Below are 15,992 nucleotides of genomic sequence, written 5' to 3'. Positions count from 1 at the left end.
TCAACAAGCGCTCTTGGTTTTAGCCAGTTTGACAAAAGGTCAGTTTATTAGGACAAAGAGGCCAAAACGCTTCAAAAATGTGTTTTCAAACTATGGCACCTACAGTAGGTGACGGATCCACTCCACTTAAAAATAGAAACAAAGGGGCTTTTGGAGCTCTGAGCGTCAGACACAACAAGCCCAGGACCAGTTCTCAGCCTGTCCAACCTGTTTCACTACCAACACACGCTGCCATCTTGAATCCCAGTTATTATTCCGTCGTGTATGATTCACAGGAGATAATGATGGCTGGCTGAGCTCGGCCAGCGTGTTTTCACAACATTTCTGAATAGGAAACAGAATAAAAGCCTGACACCCACAGATGGTTACCTAATTTCTTTAGGTAGTGACCAAGTTAAAATGATAAATGGGTTGTACTTGTTTAGCACTTTTCTACCTTCAAGGTACTCAAAGTTCCGTCTGTACTACCGGGTATTGCTTCACATGAAATCAAACAGTACCGTATTTCCATACCTTTGTTGCTAGTGACGTCATGTCCGGTTATGATGGGACAGACGGTGTATAATAAGTACAACATTTACAGTATAAACACTTTTGTAATGAACATTTATTAACACATACAGTAGTACCTAAAATTGGTGCCATCAAGTAGGGATGTGTACCATTCACATTTCAACCAATCTTTACCGGTACTTTTGTGTGTGTTGATAAATATGATTAAAAAATTTGCTGGTTATGATAACTGCCGTCCGGTTGTTACATCTTGGTTTTTATTATCACATTTACAAGTGTAACATGAAGTTGCAATTACAGTTGCAAGTCCAAGATGTTAGGTGGCTGTAGTGTTTAGTTTATGGTGTGTTGGCTAATCAGTTTAGTCTTTGCTAAATCTAGTCTTTAGTTGCGCCCTAAAAAGTGTTAATACTCTTAAGTACTGCACTAGCTGTTTGATTGTAACCTGCATCTTAGTTGTAGTTTTCACGAACACATGTAAAATCGCTAATGCTAATCAGTGGCATGTTAAAAGCAAAGCCAATGTGTGTTAGCATCAAGCTAGCGCATTTTTTAAAGATGGAGCCTTTTTTTTGTTACTCGATTTCTTTATTGGCATTGAAAATTGCAACAATACCTACACTGTAAAAATAAAGCCTATTTTTATGGTTTATTTACTCAAAATTTAGCCTGTTTTTTTTAAATAGGTTATAAAACTGTAGAATTAAAGACATTATCTGTAAATAAACAAACCACCTGTTATTTTAAGTAATATGCCAGTAATGACAAACTATTTATATTTTTTTTACAGAAAAATACCAAATTAATTATGCATATAATTTTCTGTTTTCTCAAATTACTTTCAAATTCATGTAAAATTACATTAATTAACTTTCATTAAATATGTAACATGTTATATAAAAGTCTATGTCCATACTAACAATCTAACAGTTTTATATGTAATTTTAAGGTAAATCTTATTTTTTAAATATTTATGTATGTTTTTATATTCAAGTCGAAAAATATATGTGGCCTCTTTTATAAAGGTGTATGCTCATTCTAACAATTTATCATATTTCTCTGTAACAAGACATACAATGGTGACTGCAAGACATACTTGATCACAGCCAACAACTACACAGGTCACACTGACGGTGGCCGTACACACAAGTTTAACACTGTTACAAATATGCGCCTCACTGTGTAGCCACACCAAACAAAAATGATAAACACATTTCAGGAGAACATCTTCACCGTAACACAACATAAACACAACAGAAGGCGGTGATGTGGGGGGGCGGGGTTGGGTGTTAGCGGGGTGTAGCCCGGAAGAGTCAGCGCTGCATTGGATTCTGGGTATTTGTTATTTTGTGTTTATGTTGTGTTACGGTGAAGATGTTCTCCCGAAATGTGTTTGTCGTTCTTGTTTGATGTGGGTTCACAGTGTAGCGCATATTTGTAACAATGTTAAAGTTGTTTGTACGGCCACCGTCAGTGTGACCTGTATGGCTGTTGACCAAGTATGTCTTTCAGTCACTCTCATATGTCTGTTAAAGGCGTACACATAATGTGAGTAGGTCGGCACGCTGATGTTTCGGTGAATGATCTAACGCAGATGGTGACTGCGGCAAAGTATTGTCACGTTGCGTCCGTGTAATATTTGCCTGGGCTAACATTGGGTTAATCCTTTGAGACGATCGCTGAATGTCTCGCGGTAGGATCGGTAAGTATGTTTTTAAGGCGGGATAGCCATTCATAGAAGGTGAACCCACTTTGCATCAAGTTTCTGCATCAAGTGGCCCCCCGGTAGAGTGAATGTGAGACCCCTGATCCTAACAATTCAGAGAAAATCTGTAAAGTAATGATATTTTTCTGTGGAACTGCCAGCATTGTCACTTCATTAAAGGTGGTTGATCGTAATAATTTGGAAAAAACTCTGTAGAATGAAGGTATTTTTCTGCAGAACTGTTTGCATCGTCACTTTATTAAAGGTGGTTGATCTTAATAATTTAGTAAAAATCTGTAAAATTACTATATTTCTCTGCAAAACGTTTCATGAAAATGTCAGTAAATATAATGTTTTTGATCATTATTTGGTTTACAATGTTTTACTTTAATTGTATGGTTTTCCTTTGGCAGCCGTATCTGCCAGTAAATGACCGTATTTTTTACAGTGCAGAGGTTCTACCGGAGCGATTGCCTTTTGCCTCTTATGTGAATCAATGAGTTGTAAGACCGGCTTTGGTACCGATCCCCACCTGTTTTGATTCCCAGCTACCGGGAATTGGTAACCATCGTTTTCCGAGTCTAAAGTGTCACTCTCATGCAGACCGGGACTTCGAGCCTCCGTGTGAGGAGGACGACGACGACGAAGAGACCATGGATGTGGAGGAGCAGCAGGACGGCAACGACGCCGAGAGCCACCGCAAGGAGATCGAGCTGCTGAAGGAGGAGAGCACGCTGCCCCTGGATCAGCTGCTCAGCACACTACAAAAGTCTCAGGTACTCCAAGACACTTTGAAGTCCCAAAGTCAAATGTCGTCTAAAGAAGATCTTGAACCCTTGGATCGTGCAGAACGCTGGTTTGGATGAAGAATGCTCGGATGACTCCTCGTCAGCCGGGCAAGAAGAAGAGGAAGACGGGGAATTCTCTGCCAACGAGGAGGATGGTGAGACGACTTGATGAAAGAAGAACACGGTGTATGTGCGGCACGTTGTGGAAAGGTACAATGTTCTGATGTGTTTCCCAGCTGAGGATGAGGAGGACACCATTGCCGCCCAGGAGAAGGTGGAGGGGGACGTGGACCATGCAGAAGAACTGGATGACTTGGCCAAGGAGGGTGTGTTTGTTTTACTTCCAGTCTTTCTTCTTCCATGGCTGACATTCACTCTCCTCGCAGGAGATCTGAGCATGGAGGAGCTGCTGGAGAAGTACAAAGCGGCGTACACCTCCGACTTCGAGGAGCCCTCCGCCTCTGCCTCCAAGGCGAGCTCGGATTGGGAGGCGTCCGGCGATGAAGAGTTGGAGAGCGATGAAGCCGAGAGCGATGTGGAAATCCACACCTCCTCCTCGGGTAATCACATAGCAATTAAAGGATTGGACGACGAGCGATGGTAATGGAATGTGCCTGTCAGACTCTGCAGGAGACAGTGAGGAGGAGGAGGAGGACCACAGTGAGAAGGACGAAGTGGAGAGTGAGGAAGAGGACGGCGGGATGGAGGTCTTGCTAAAGGAAGGAGACCACAGCCCGTCCTCGTCCAGCTCACGACCGAAGAAGGAGATCAGTCACATTGCAGCCACTGCAGAGAGCCTGCAGCCTAAAGGCTACACCTTGGCCACTACCAAGGTGATTCATACAGTCCAGCAAAAGTCTACTGTTTGCAAACGAACCAGGTCTCTGTGTACGTACGCTTCATTTTGTGCTTGCCGGTGTCGAAGAGATTGAGGAAGCAGGCTTCGTACCAAATTTTAATTGTGATGAGAACAGACTTTTCTGGAAAAAGATGCCGAATCGTATTTGCCTCACTACAAAGGAGAAGTAAACCTCTCGTTCAGTGGCGCACCCTTTGCTGGTTTCCAATGGTAATTTAATGTAAGTGGATTTTACTTTTTTAAATGTTTATTTTGATAGATGGATAGTACTTTATTGATTTTTTTCAGGAGAGTTCCCTCAGGAAAATTTAAATTGTACTTTATTGATTTCTTCAGGAGAGTTCCCTCAGGAAAATTTTAATTGTTGTAGCAGTATGGTTGTTAAAGGCTTACTGAAATTATATTTTCTTATTTAAACGGGGATAGCAGGTCCATTCTATGAGTCATACTTGATCATTTCGCGATATCGCCATATTTTTGCGGAAGGATTTGGTAGAGAACATCCACGATAAAGTTCGCAACCTTTGGTGCTGTTAAAAAAGCCTTGCCTGTACCCGAAGTAGCAGACGATATGCGCGCGACGTCACAGGTTTTGGAGCTCCTCACATCTTAACTTTGTTTACAATCATGGCCACCAGCAGCGAGAGCGATTCGGACCGAGAAATCGACGATTTCCCCATTAATTTGCGCGAGGATGAAAGATTTGTGGATGAGGAAAGTGAGAGTGAAGGACTAGAAAAGAAGAAAAAAAGACTATACAGTGGGAGCGATTCAGATGTTATTAGACAAATTTACTAAGATAATTCTGGAAAATCCCTTATCTGCTTATTGTGTTACTAGTGTTTTAGTGAGATAATATGGTCGTACCTGTACAACCTGAAGGTCGGCCCCGCACCTTTCTTCAGCACCAGTCGACGGGTGGTGGCGATGCCCATCTCTGCCCTTCGCAAGGGACCCTCTTCGAAACACAATCTTTCGAAATGATCGCTGCATAACACACTGTACTTGGTGTGTGTGGTCCAATCCAACCGTGTTCGCTTGACCGCTCTGTTCCATAGTAAAGCTTCACCGTCATCTTTCGGGATTGTAAACAATGAAACACCGGCTGTGTTTGTGTTGCTAAAGGCGGCCCCAATACACCGCTTCCCACCTACAGCTTTCTTCTTTGATGTCTCCATTAGTCATTGAAAAAATTGCAAAAGATTCAGCAACACAGATGTCCATAATACTGTGGAATTATGCGATGAAAAGAGACGACTTACTGCTGGGAACGATGCTGGAACAAAATGTCCTCTAAAATGTGTGACGTCACGCGCACGCGTCATCATACCACAACGTTTCAGCAGGATACTTCGGCACAAAATTTAAAATTGCAATTTAGTAAACTAACCCGGCCGTATTGGCATGTGTTGCAATGTTAATATTTCATCATTGATATATAAACTATCAGGCTGCGTGGTCGCTAGTAGTGGCTTTCAGTAGGCCCAGCTGTTTGTTTACATGCTTTTTTTTGTATTTCTCTTTGCTATTTGGGCTTGTTGGATCCTAATTAGAATAAAAACTAAGAAGCATCTTTTGATACGATGTACTTAGTAAATAAGTACACAAAAGTGTACGTCATGTGTAGTGAAATGCAAATTTTTATTTTTCCCCTTTTTTTCTCCAAATTCCATTATATGTTATCCTCTTCTGACACCACTAGATGGCAGTATAAGTGTCCACATAAGCCGAATAAGACCCTGATTCAGTAGTGTACACAATTTTGGGAATAAAAGCTAAAAGGTGCTGTCCACGCATGTGGCCGCTAAGGCCTTTTAATAGTGTCTGCTATTTAACACCAGTATAGCCATTAGAGACCTAATATTTTTGCCAATATTACAGCGAAAATGATGTCAGTGTGACGGTATATTCCAGGTTTGGGCAATTATTTTGACTCTGGGGGGTACATTTAGAGGGAAAAATGTGTCTGGGGGCAGGTTATTTATTTGTAGGAACACTAATACAAAACCTCACAATGTCTGATTGAATGCTAAAAACGTTATGACACACCGCCTTAAAAAACGTAATGTAATTTTAATTTTTTCTATGGATGATAAAACACTGAATATTGACAAAATATGAATGTCACACCCCCTTTCGATCGACAAATTTTACAATAAAGTGAAACGCAACAAACAATGAAATATGAATGCGAAGGGTACAAAATAAACTCACCTACAATTTGATATATCTGATATATCACTAAGCTTTAGGACTTTTGTTGTGAAAATCTCCTTCCGTTGTCTGTGGAAACGATTTCCGCCCACACAGCTTGGTGCCTCGTCTGACGTAGATTACCATAGTAACTAATTAGATGACCATAGTAACTAATTAGGTTTCTGTAGTAACTAATTAGGTTTCCATAGTAACTGGTATATTATCCAAAAGTGAAGATTCCAACCATTGAAAGACTACTATAGTTGAGGACTTCCGGTCATTAGAAAACATGAGTGCACATCATAGTGGCAGCTACACTTTACATCTAAAACAATTATTTGGGAATGTACGGCGGGCCAGATTGAAAAGCTTAACGTGGCCCCGGGGCCTTAATTTGCCCAGGTCTGGTATATGCGCTAGTCCTCATTTTCCTCTGACCAAACACTACCACTTTGGTCCAGTGGCACCACCAAAGATAACCAAAACTGAAAAATAAGAGTTTTGTGATTTCTGATTGTTTGTGGGGTCACCAAAGGGACCTATGTGTGTATTGGCACATACAGGACAGTGAGCTTGTCGTCGTTGTTTTAGCTCGTTCATAAAGAAACAGTTGGTCCATCACCTCCTTGTTAAGTTTGTTTAATAAACAGTACCGTATTTTTCGGACTGTAAGTCAGTTATTTTTCATAGTTTGGCCGGGGGTGCGACTTATACTCAGGAGCGACTCATGTGTGAAATTATTAACACGTTACCGTAAAATATCAAATACTGTTATTTAGCTCATTCACGTAAGACCAGACGTATAAGATTTCATGGGATTTAGCGATTACGAGTGACAGATTGTTTGGGAAACGTATAGCATGTTCTATATATTGTAGTTATTTGAATGACTCTTACCATAATATGTTAGGTTAACATAGCAGTTGGTTATTTATGCCTCATATAACGTACACTTATTCAGCCTGTTGTTCATTATTCTTTATTTATTTTAAATTGCCTTTCAAATGTCTATTCTTGGTGTTGGGTTTTATCAAATAAGTTTCCCCCAAAAATGCGACTTATACTCCAGTGCGACTTATACTCCGAAAAATACGGTACTCTATCTAATAAAAAGTATTGTATGTCACTTTATTTTCTGTACTAATCTTCACTAAAATAGGGACTTTTGTCATGACTGGAACCCATTAATCATGTTTAAACCATGCAAACTTTATAATTTAGGTTGCACGGTATTTAGTTGAAGTGGGTGACCTTGATTGAGGTCATCTTCTCGTGTGTTAAAGGTCAAGACCCCCATCCCGTTCCTGCTTCATGGCACGCTGCGGGAATACCAGCACATTGGACTGGACTGGCTGGTCACCATGTTTGAGAAGAAGCTTAATGGGATCCTGGCTGACGAGATGGGTCTGGGCAAGACCATCCAGACCATCGCGCTGTTGGCGCACCTCGCCTGTGAAAAAGGTAGCAGAGTTACAGGAAATTGTCATTTTAACTTACTTTTTACAAGACACAATGTATAAAAACAGATGATTGATAACAAAACCGCTGCATTGTCACATTGACCAATGAAATCATTCATTTCCATGTTTGTCTGAGGGCTTTTATCCTGCTGCACAACAGGTTCCAAAAATAGCCTTTTTTTTTTTTTTTACCTACGCTTCGTTTACTCTCCAGGTCAAAGTGGACCGAATCTGATTTTATTTTTATCATATTAAGTCCAGCTGACTGTTTACACTGGCACTATATTGTGATTTTTATCTGACTCCAGTGTAAACGCACTAATGCCCCAATGTGGCCTCGATTTGGCCTCGACGCCACTTCGGTAAAGTGAAAACTAAAGAAGTTGACCGGGAGGAAGTCGCTCGTACTACAAAATAAAATAAAGTGAAGTGAAGTGAATTATATTTATATAGCGCTTTTCTCTAGTGACTCAAAGCGCTTTACATAGTGAAACCCAATATCTAAGTTACATTTAAACCAGTGTGGGTGGCACTGGGAGCAGGTGGGTAAAGTGTCTTGCCCAAGGACACAACGGCAGTGACTAGGATGGCGGAAGCGGGAATCGGACCTGCAACCCTCAAGTTGCTGGCACGGCCACTCTACCAACCGAGCTATACCGCCCCGTTGTTAAGTACATAACTCCATGCGTTCAATCGATATTTTGAAGCAATTAGAATATAAAACCTGTTTTCATTTTTTTTTACCTTTTTTTGTTAAGTACATAAATCCATGTGTTCAATCAGAGTTTTCATGCCTTCAGTGACAATCTACAATGTAAATACTCATGAAAATAAAGAAAACCCATTGAATGAGAAGGTTTGTCCAAACTTTCGGCCCCACTTTTCTGATGACGTCATTGATTTTCTGTTTTTGTGGTATCACCATAGTGGTTTCAAATAGCTGAAAGCAGACAGTTTTGTAGACTGAGGTAACCGTTGGTACATTTTCCAGGGCCAGAAATGTGTGTGTATGTACAATACTAAGTCAAGTGTCAGGGCGACAAAAGTAGTAGCTAACAAGTGACAAGGAGTTTAAGAAGTGTCCTAGTATGAGTGTGCATCCTGAAAAACAGTCCAGTGGCTTGTTGCAGCATTCACGATAACGTGTAGTAGAATCACATTCATTCAGACCTCAACTCAACCAAAAAAAACACATAATTATCTCATGTTCAAGATGCTTGAAGGTAAAAAAAATAAAAAAAAAAAACAGCTGATAATGGACAAAGACTTCTATTGCTTTTTTTTTTTTCAAAGGCAAAAAGAGTGGTCAAGCCTTTAAAATGTCCAAAACTCAGTCCTACTCCATAAATATGAAGTTAGAGAGCAAACGTGCTGTGTTATTACTGACCACACATTCAGTGTAGAAGCACAAACAAAAATAGTGCAGTGATAAGACGGCTAAAAGGAGCACCAGCGTCTCAGAGGGAGTCCATATTCTCCGTTGCTAGCCCGAACGACAAACATAAGAAAAGAGAGGAAACGCAGGCAAGGCTCAAGGTGAACGTTTTGTCTCAGTGTGTACAGTATGTGTGGGAGAACCTTCAAGTCGCCAACATCCCTTTTAATCCCAACTTTCCAAAAGTCGCAATAGCTTAAAAATGTTTTTTTTTTTTACGTGAAAAGAAAGTAAAGTAATATCATTTATGAATAGCTGTATATAGTGTCATACAGGGGTGCCCATTACCTCGATCGCGAACTACCGGTGGATTGTGGAGGGTGTGTGTCAGTGGACCGCCAGCCAGGCATTGAAAAAAATCGATCAGAAATCTTCGCAATGACGTCACTTGATTGACATTCAAGGCCCCCGGGGGTCTTGTGAGATGACGCCGGCTGCTCCCAGCTCGGTGTGAAGGAAAAAAAAAATGTCAGGAAGGGCGAGAAACACTTTTTATTTCAACCGTACTTAGTTCCTGTCTTCACAATAAAAGTGCTGCTCCATCCTGCCTGCGCTAACAAAATAAGAGTCTCTGAAAGCTAGCCCATGACACAAGAGTTTGCCGTCTTATAAAGTTTATAAAAAGGAGTATGGAAGCTGGACAAACAAGATGCCAAAACCAACCACTTTCATGTGGTATTGGACAGAAAGGGGGATTTTTTTTTGTCTCCTCCACAATGTAAAATTGAAAATGTGAGTTGTCAGCACTCGTGTGAATCTTGTCTGATTCCAATCAATGCAAGTCATCATCAGGCCGAACACCAACTTATATTCTTGTCTTCATGAAAGAAAGGAATCTATATGTTAAACATGCTTGTATTGTGTACGCCTTTGAACATGTGAACGAAAAAATCAAAATATACATTTTATATATATATATCTGTGTGTAATAAAAAAAACATATATGTGTATATATATATATATATATATATATATATGTGTATATACATTAGGGGTGTGGGAAAAAATCAATTCGAATACGTTCAGAATCGATTTTCATTTAAAAAAACAAAACGATTTTTTTATTTATTTAATCAATCCAACAAACCACTACACAGCAATACCATAACAATGCAATCCAATTCCAAAACCAAACCTGAGCCAGCAACACTCAGAACTGCAATAAACAGAGCAATTGAGAGGAGACACAAACACCACACAGAACAAACCAAAAGTAGTGAAACAAAAATGAATATTATCAACAACATCAATATTAGTTATAATTTCAGCATAGCAGTCATTTAGAAATCCCTCTTTTACATTATTATTAGACATTTATAAAAAATTTAAAAAAGAACAATAGTGTCACAATGGCTTACACTTGCATGGCATCTCATAAGCTTGACAACACACTGTGTCCAATATTTTCACAAAGATAAAATAAGGCATATTTTTGGTTTGTTTAATAGTTAAAACAAATTTACATTATTGCAATCAGTTGATAAAACTTTGTCCTTTACAATTATAAAAGCTTTTTAAAAAAAATCTACTACTCTGCTAGCATGTCAGCAGACTGGGGTAGATCCTGCTGAAATCTATGTATTGAATGAATACAGAATTGTTTTGAATCGGAAAAATATCGTTTTTGAATCGAGAATTGCGTTGAATCGAAAAAATCGATATATTATCGAATCGCGACCCCCAAGAATCAATATAGAATCGAATCGTGGGACACCCAAAGATTTGCAGCCCTAATATATATATATATATATATACCGTATTTTCCGCACTATAAGGTGCTCCGGATTATAAGGAACACTTTCAATGAATGGCCTATTTTAAAACTTTGTTCATATATAAGGCGCACCACATTATAAGGCGCATAGAGTAGATGCTACAGTAGAGGCTGGGGTTACGTTATGCATCCTTTAGATGGAGCTGCGCTAAAGGGAATATCAACAAAACAGTCAGGTCAGTCAAACTTTAGTAATAGATTACAAACCAGCGTTCTGACAACTCAGTTTGCTCCCTAGATGAATAAACAGTTGTTTTATTATTTTCCCCGATTCAATAAACACGTAAAAAACAGTCTGATACTGTTACGGTAAATCAAACGTTAGTGCAATCACAATATAGTAACACTCGAAATAGTGCAAAACAATAATATATCAATAACTCAATGTTGCTCAAACGATAATGTCACACAACACACAAAATAAACATGTAAAGCTCACTTTATTATTATTTATCGTAAGCGTGTCTCTTAATAGGAGCCATTTTGGGGTCTTTACATAAACACACAGAAACGTCACGCCTCCCGCAGTCATATATCCCAGCATGCACCGCGCGCTTCTTCTCCTACGAGGGAAAATAAGGTTGGCGGCTGCTTACCGTAGAAGAAGAAGCGCACTTCTTATACGAGGGAAAATTAAGTTGGCGGCTGCTTACCATAGTTGCTAGACTCCCATCCATCCATCCATCCATTTTTTACGTAGTTGCGAGACCTCCATCCATCCATCCATCCATTTTTTACCGCTTATTGTGGCTCAATATTGGTCCATATATAAGGCGCACCGGATTATAAGGCGCACTGTCAGCTTTTGAGAAAATTTGAGGTTTTTAGGTGCGCCTCATAGTGCGGAAAATATATTGTGTATATAAACACACATACATACATACAGAACAGGCCAAATGTTTGGACACACCTCGTTCAATGTGTTTTATTTATTTTCATGACTGTTTACATTGTAAATTGTCAAACTATGAATGACTGCATGTGGAGTTATGTACTTAACAAAAAAAGGTGAAGAAACTAAACATGTTTTGTATCCTGGTTTCTTCAAAATAGCCACCCTTTGCTCGGATTTCTGCTTTGCACACTCTTTGCATTCTCTGACCTTCATGAAATGGTTTTCACTTCACAGGTGTGCTTGAAGCTCATGGAGAGAATGCCAAGAGTGTGCAAAGCAGAACATTTGGTCGTCTTAAATAGACTGTGCTCACGGCGACTGCTTCTTTCCCCGCCCACACGAGTGACGTAACTCGCCTAAAGCTGACAAAAAAGTCACATTCAGGTCATATTGCGTTTAGACTGAAGACTGATGATCAGATTTGAAGCTCTTTGGAGCATTTAGACTGGCAAACAAAATCCGATCTGTGTCATTTGATGGCAACTAAATCAGATTTAGTGTCAATGTGGCCCAATGTGGAATCGATATCGGTACTTAACGGTACCAATTTGTTAAGCGGTTCCGAGGAATTGATACACTTGGAACTATTTATGAACAAGAACCTGTCTTCGCTTCCCATCCCTACTCAGGAGGCTAAAAGGTTGTGTAATTTTCTTGACTTGAACTCGATCAATTTAGCGATTAACAGGTTGTGTAATTTTGTCGACTTAAAATCAAACAATTTGTCTTACTAAAAGGTTGTCATTTTTTTGGCTAAAGCTCGATCCATTTTGATGGCTAAAATTAGACTAAAATAATTTTTGTCAAGACTCTGACTAAAACTAAAAGTAATTTGGTCCCAAGAACATTCACATTTAGACTGGAGTCACATTTGAAAAGATCCGACTCCAATCGTATTCAGGACTTCCTCCTGATGTGGCCTGAATCTGATGGGAAAAGATCAGGTTTCAAGCACTTTAAAGCGTTTAGACTGGCAAACAAAATCAGATCTGTGTAACTTGAGGACAGAAAAATTTCTGATTTGGTGCAGTGTAAACGGGGCCAATGTGGAATTGATACCGGTACTTAATGGTACCAATTTATTAAGTGGTTCCAAGGAAATAATACACTGGAAACCAGTTCTGAACAAGAACCAGTTTTCGATTCCCAATCCCTACCCAGGAGGTTGTGTCATAGTATGTTGTGTGCAGGTAACTGGGGTCCTCATCTCATCATCGTGCCCACCAGTGTGATGTTAAACTGGGAGATGGAGCTGAAGCGCTGGTGTCCTGGCTTCAAAATCCTCACGTACTTTGGTAGTCAGAAGGAGAGGAAGCTGAAACGCCAGGCAAGATGTCTCACACTGACCCAGTCAGCTCAGTTCAAAGTCAACGCTCACATGCTTCTCGCGTTGGTCTTTGCAGGGTTGGACCAAGCCCAATGCTTTCCACGTTTGCATCACCTCCTACAAGCTGGTACTGCAGGATCACCAGGCCTTCCGACGCAAGTCCTGGCGCTACCTGATCCTGGATGAAGCGCAAAACATCAAGAACTTTAAGTCGCAACGCTGGCAGAGTCTGCTCAACTTCAACAGGTCCCTAGAAGTCTCGTCCGATGACTCGAACACGGTCTTAGGACAAGACTAGAGATGACAACTGTTTGTATTTTGCCATCGGATTGCAGTCACCGACGTCTGCTGCTGACGGGAACTCCTCTGCAGAACAGCCTGATGGAGCTGTGGTCCCTGATGCACTTCCTGATGCCCCACGTCTTCCAGTCCCACCGCGAGTTCAAGGAGTGGTTCTCCAACCCGCTGACGGGGATGATCGAGGGCAGCCAGGAGTACAACGAGGGCCTGGTCAAGAGGCTGCACAAGGTGCTCAGACCCTTCCTGCTCAGGAGGATCAAGGTTGACGTGGAGAAGCAGATGCCCAAGAAGTACGAGCATGTGGTGCGATGTCGCCTCTCCAAGAGGCAGCGCTTCCTCTATGACGACTTCATGGCACAGGCCTCGTGAGTACGCTGCACTTGGAGGCGTGTTTGGTTTCTCCCAGACCGTTCCGACTGAAACTTCTTTGTCCTCTGATGCTCAGGACCAGGGAGACCCTGGCCAGTGGTCACTTCATGTCCGTCATCAACATCCTCATGCAGCTCCGTAAAGTCTGCAACCACCCCAACCTGTTTGACCCCCGGCCCATCCAGTCCCCCTTCATCACCAAGCCCATCGTTTTTCACACCGCCTCCCTGGTGCTGGACGCCGTGGAGGTGTCACCTCACAAGGTTAGCGTCCATTTTGGTGACTCATCACTTACGTCTTCCTTATCCTCAACAACCTGTTTTCCCCTGACGAACATAAGATGAGAACTAATCATAACAAATTCACGATGACAAAATGAACTGACACTTTCAGGAGTTGCTAGTCTAGCTCACTCGTTAACTAACCATCTCGCTAGCATACTTTCCCCGTTCGCTCTCGGAGCCACAACGTTGATGGCTGTCCACTTAGCTGCTAATCATATTTGGATGGCTACAATCCAAACACTTGTTTGTTCTCAACCAGTTGTAGTTCTAGAGTATTTGTTAGTAGCCAGTGAGAAGGCATATTTTGGACTAGAAGGCTAAAATGTTGTGTAATTTTGTTGACTTAAAGTCAATCAATTTAGATGACTAATGTGTAATTTTGTTGCCTAAATCTCGATTAATTTAGGCAACTAAATTGTGTCATTTTTTTTTTGACTGAACTCAATCAATTTAGACGGCTAAAATGTGTAATTTTGTTGACTTAAACTCGATTAATTTAGCTGACTAAAGTGTGTGATTTTGACGGCTAAAGCTCGATCAATTTACACGGCTAAAATGTGTAATTTTGTTGACTTAAACTCGAACAATTTAAAGGGCTAAAATGTCTAATTTTGTTGACTCAAACTGGAACAATTTAGAGGGCTAAAATGTTGTGTAATTTTGTCCGCTAAAGCTCGATTAATTTAGAGCGTTTAAATGTGTAATTTTGTTGACTTAAACTGGAACAATTTAAAGGGCTAAAATGTGTAATTTTGTTGACTCAAACTGGAACAATTTAGAGGGCTAAACAGATGTGTAATGTTGTTGACCTAAACTCGATCAATTTAGCTGAATAAAAGGTTGTGTAATTTTATTGGTTAAAGCTTAATCAATTTAGAGGGCTAAAATGTATCATTTTGTTTACTTAGTTTCGATCAATTTAGAGGAATAAAATGTGTAATTTTGTTGATTTAACATGATCAATTTTGAGGGCTAAAATGTTGTGTATTTTTGTTTACTTAAACTCTGATCAATTCAGAGAGCTAAAATATGTAGTTTTGTTGGTTAAAGCTCAGTCAATTTAGAGGTCTAAAATGTGTAATTTTGTTGACTTAAATTCGATCAATTTAGATGGCTAAAGTGTTGTGTAAGTTTTCTTAACGTAAACTCGATAAATTTTGATGTCTAAAATATGTAATTTTGTTGACTCAAACTCGATTAATTTAGCTGACTATAGTGTGTGATTTTGACGGCTAAAGCTCGATCAATTTAGACAGCTAAAATGTGTAATTTTGTTGACTTAAACTGGAACAATTTAGAGATGGCTAAAATGTTGTGTAATTTTGTCCGCTAAAGCTCGATTAATTTAAAGGGTTTAAATGTGTAATTTTGTTGACTTAATCTCGAACAATTTGGAGGGCTAAAATGTTGTGTAATTTTGTTGATTTGTTGACTCAATCAATTTAGCTGACTAAAATGTGTAATTTTTTGTTGGCTAAAGCTCGATCAATTTAGAGGGCTAAACAGTTGTGTAATGTTGTTGACCTAAACTCGATCAATTTAGCTGAATAAAAGGTGTAATTTTATTGGTTAAAGCTTCATCAATTTAGAGGGCTAAAATGTGTCATTTTGTTTACTTAATTTCGATCAATTTACAGGGCTAAAATGTATCATTTTGTTTTTTTTAGTTTCGATCAATTTAGAGGAATAAAATGTTGTGTAATTTTGTTGATTTAACATGATCAATTTTGAGGGCTAAAATGTTGTGTATTTTTGTTTACTTAAACTCTGATCAATTCAGAGAGCTAAAATATGTAATTTTGTTGGTTAAAGCTCAGTCAATTTAGAGGTCTAAAATGTGTAATTTTGTTGACTTAAATTCGATCAATTTAGATGGCTAAAGTGTTGTGTAAGTTTTCTTAACGTAAACTCGATAAATTTTGATGTCTAAAATATGTAATTTTGTTGACTCAAACTCGATTAATTTAGCTGACTATAGTGTGTAATTTTGTTGGCTAAATCTCGATCAATTTAGACAGCTAAAATGTGTAATTTTGTTGACTTAAACTCGAACAATTTAAAGGGCTAAAATGTGTAATTTTGTTGAC

General features: G+C 39.6%; 1 protein-coding gene across 1 annotated transcript in view; it reads left to right on the top strand.

Moving 5' to 3' along the window:
• srcap (Snf2-related CREBBP activator protein) overlaps positions 1–15,992 on the top strand; it is an 87,491-nt gene that overhangs the window by 26,466 nt on the left and 45,033 nt on the right. Inside the window, 10 exon segments of the mRNA XM_061876047.1 lie at positions 2,822–3,072; positions 3,074–3,161; positions 3,243–3,332; positions 3,393–3,566; positions 3,628–3,839; positions 7,345–7,522; positions 12,816–12,952; positions 13,029–13,198; positions 13,288–13,617; positions 13,698–13,884. Coding sequence (XP_061732031.1) covers positions 2,822–3,072; positions 3,074–3,161; positions 3,243–3,332; positions 3,393–3,566; positions 3,628–3,839; positions 7,345–7,522; positions 12,816–12,952; positions 13,029–13,198; positions 13,288–13,617; positions 13,698–13,884 — 1,817 coding nt within the window.

The sequence above is a fragment of the Nerophis ophidion genome, linkage group LG17 (assembly GCF_033978795.1).
Source record: "Nerophis ophidion isolate RoL-2023_Sa linkage group LG17, RoL_Noph_v1.0, whole genome shotgun sequence".
NCBI classification, from domain to species: domain Eukaryota; kingdom Metazoa; phylum Chordata; class Actinopteri; order Syngnathiformes; family Syngnathidae; genus Nerophis; species Nerophis ophidion.
Note: the sequence above shows the minus strand (reverse complement) of the source record. Positions and strands in the feature narration are given on the sequence as shown.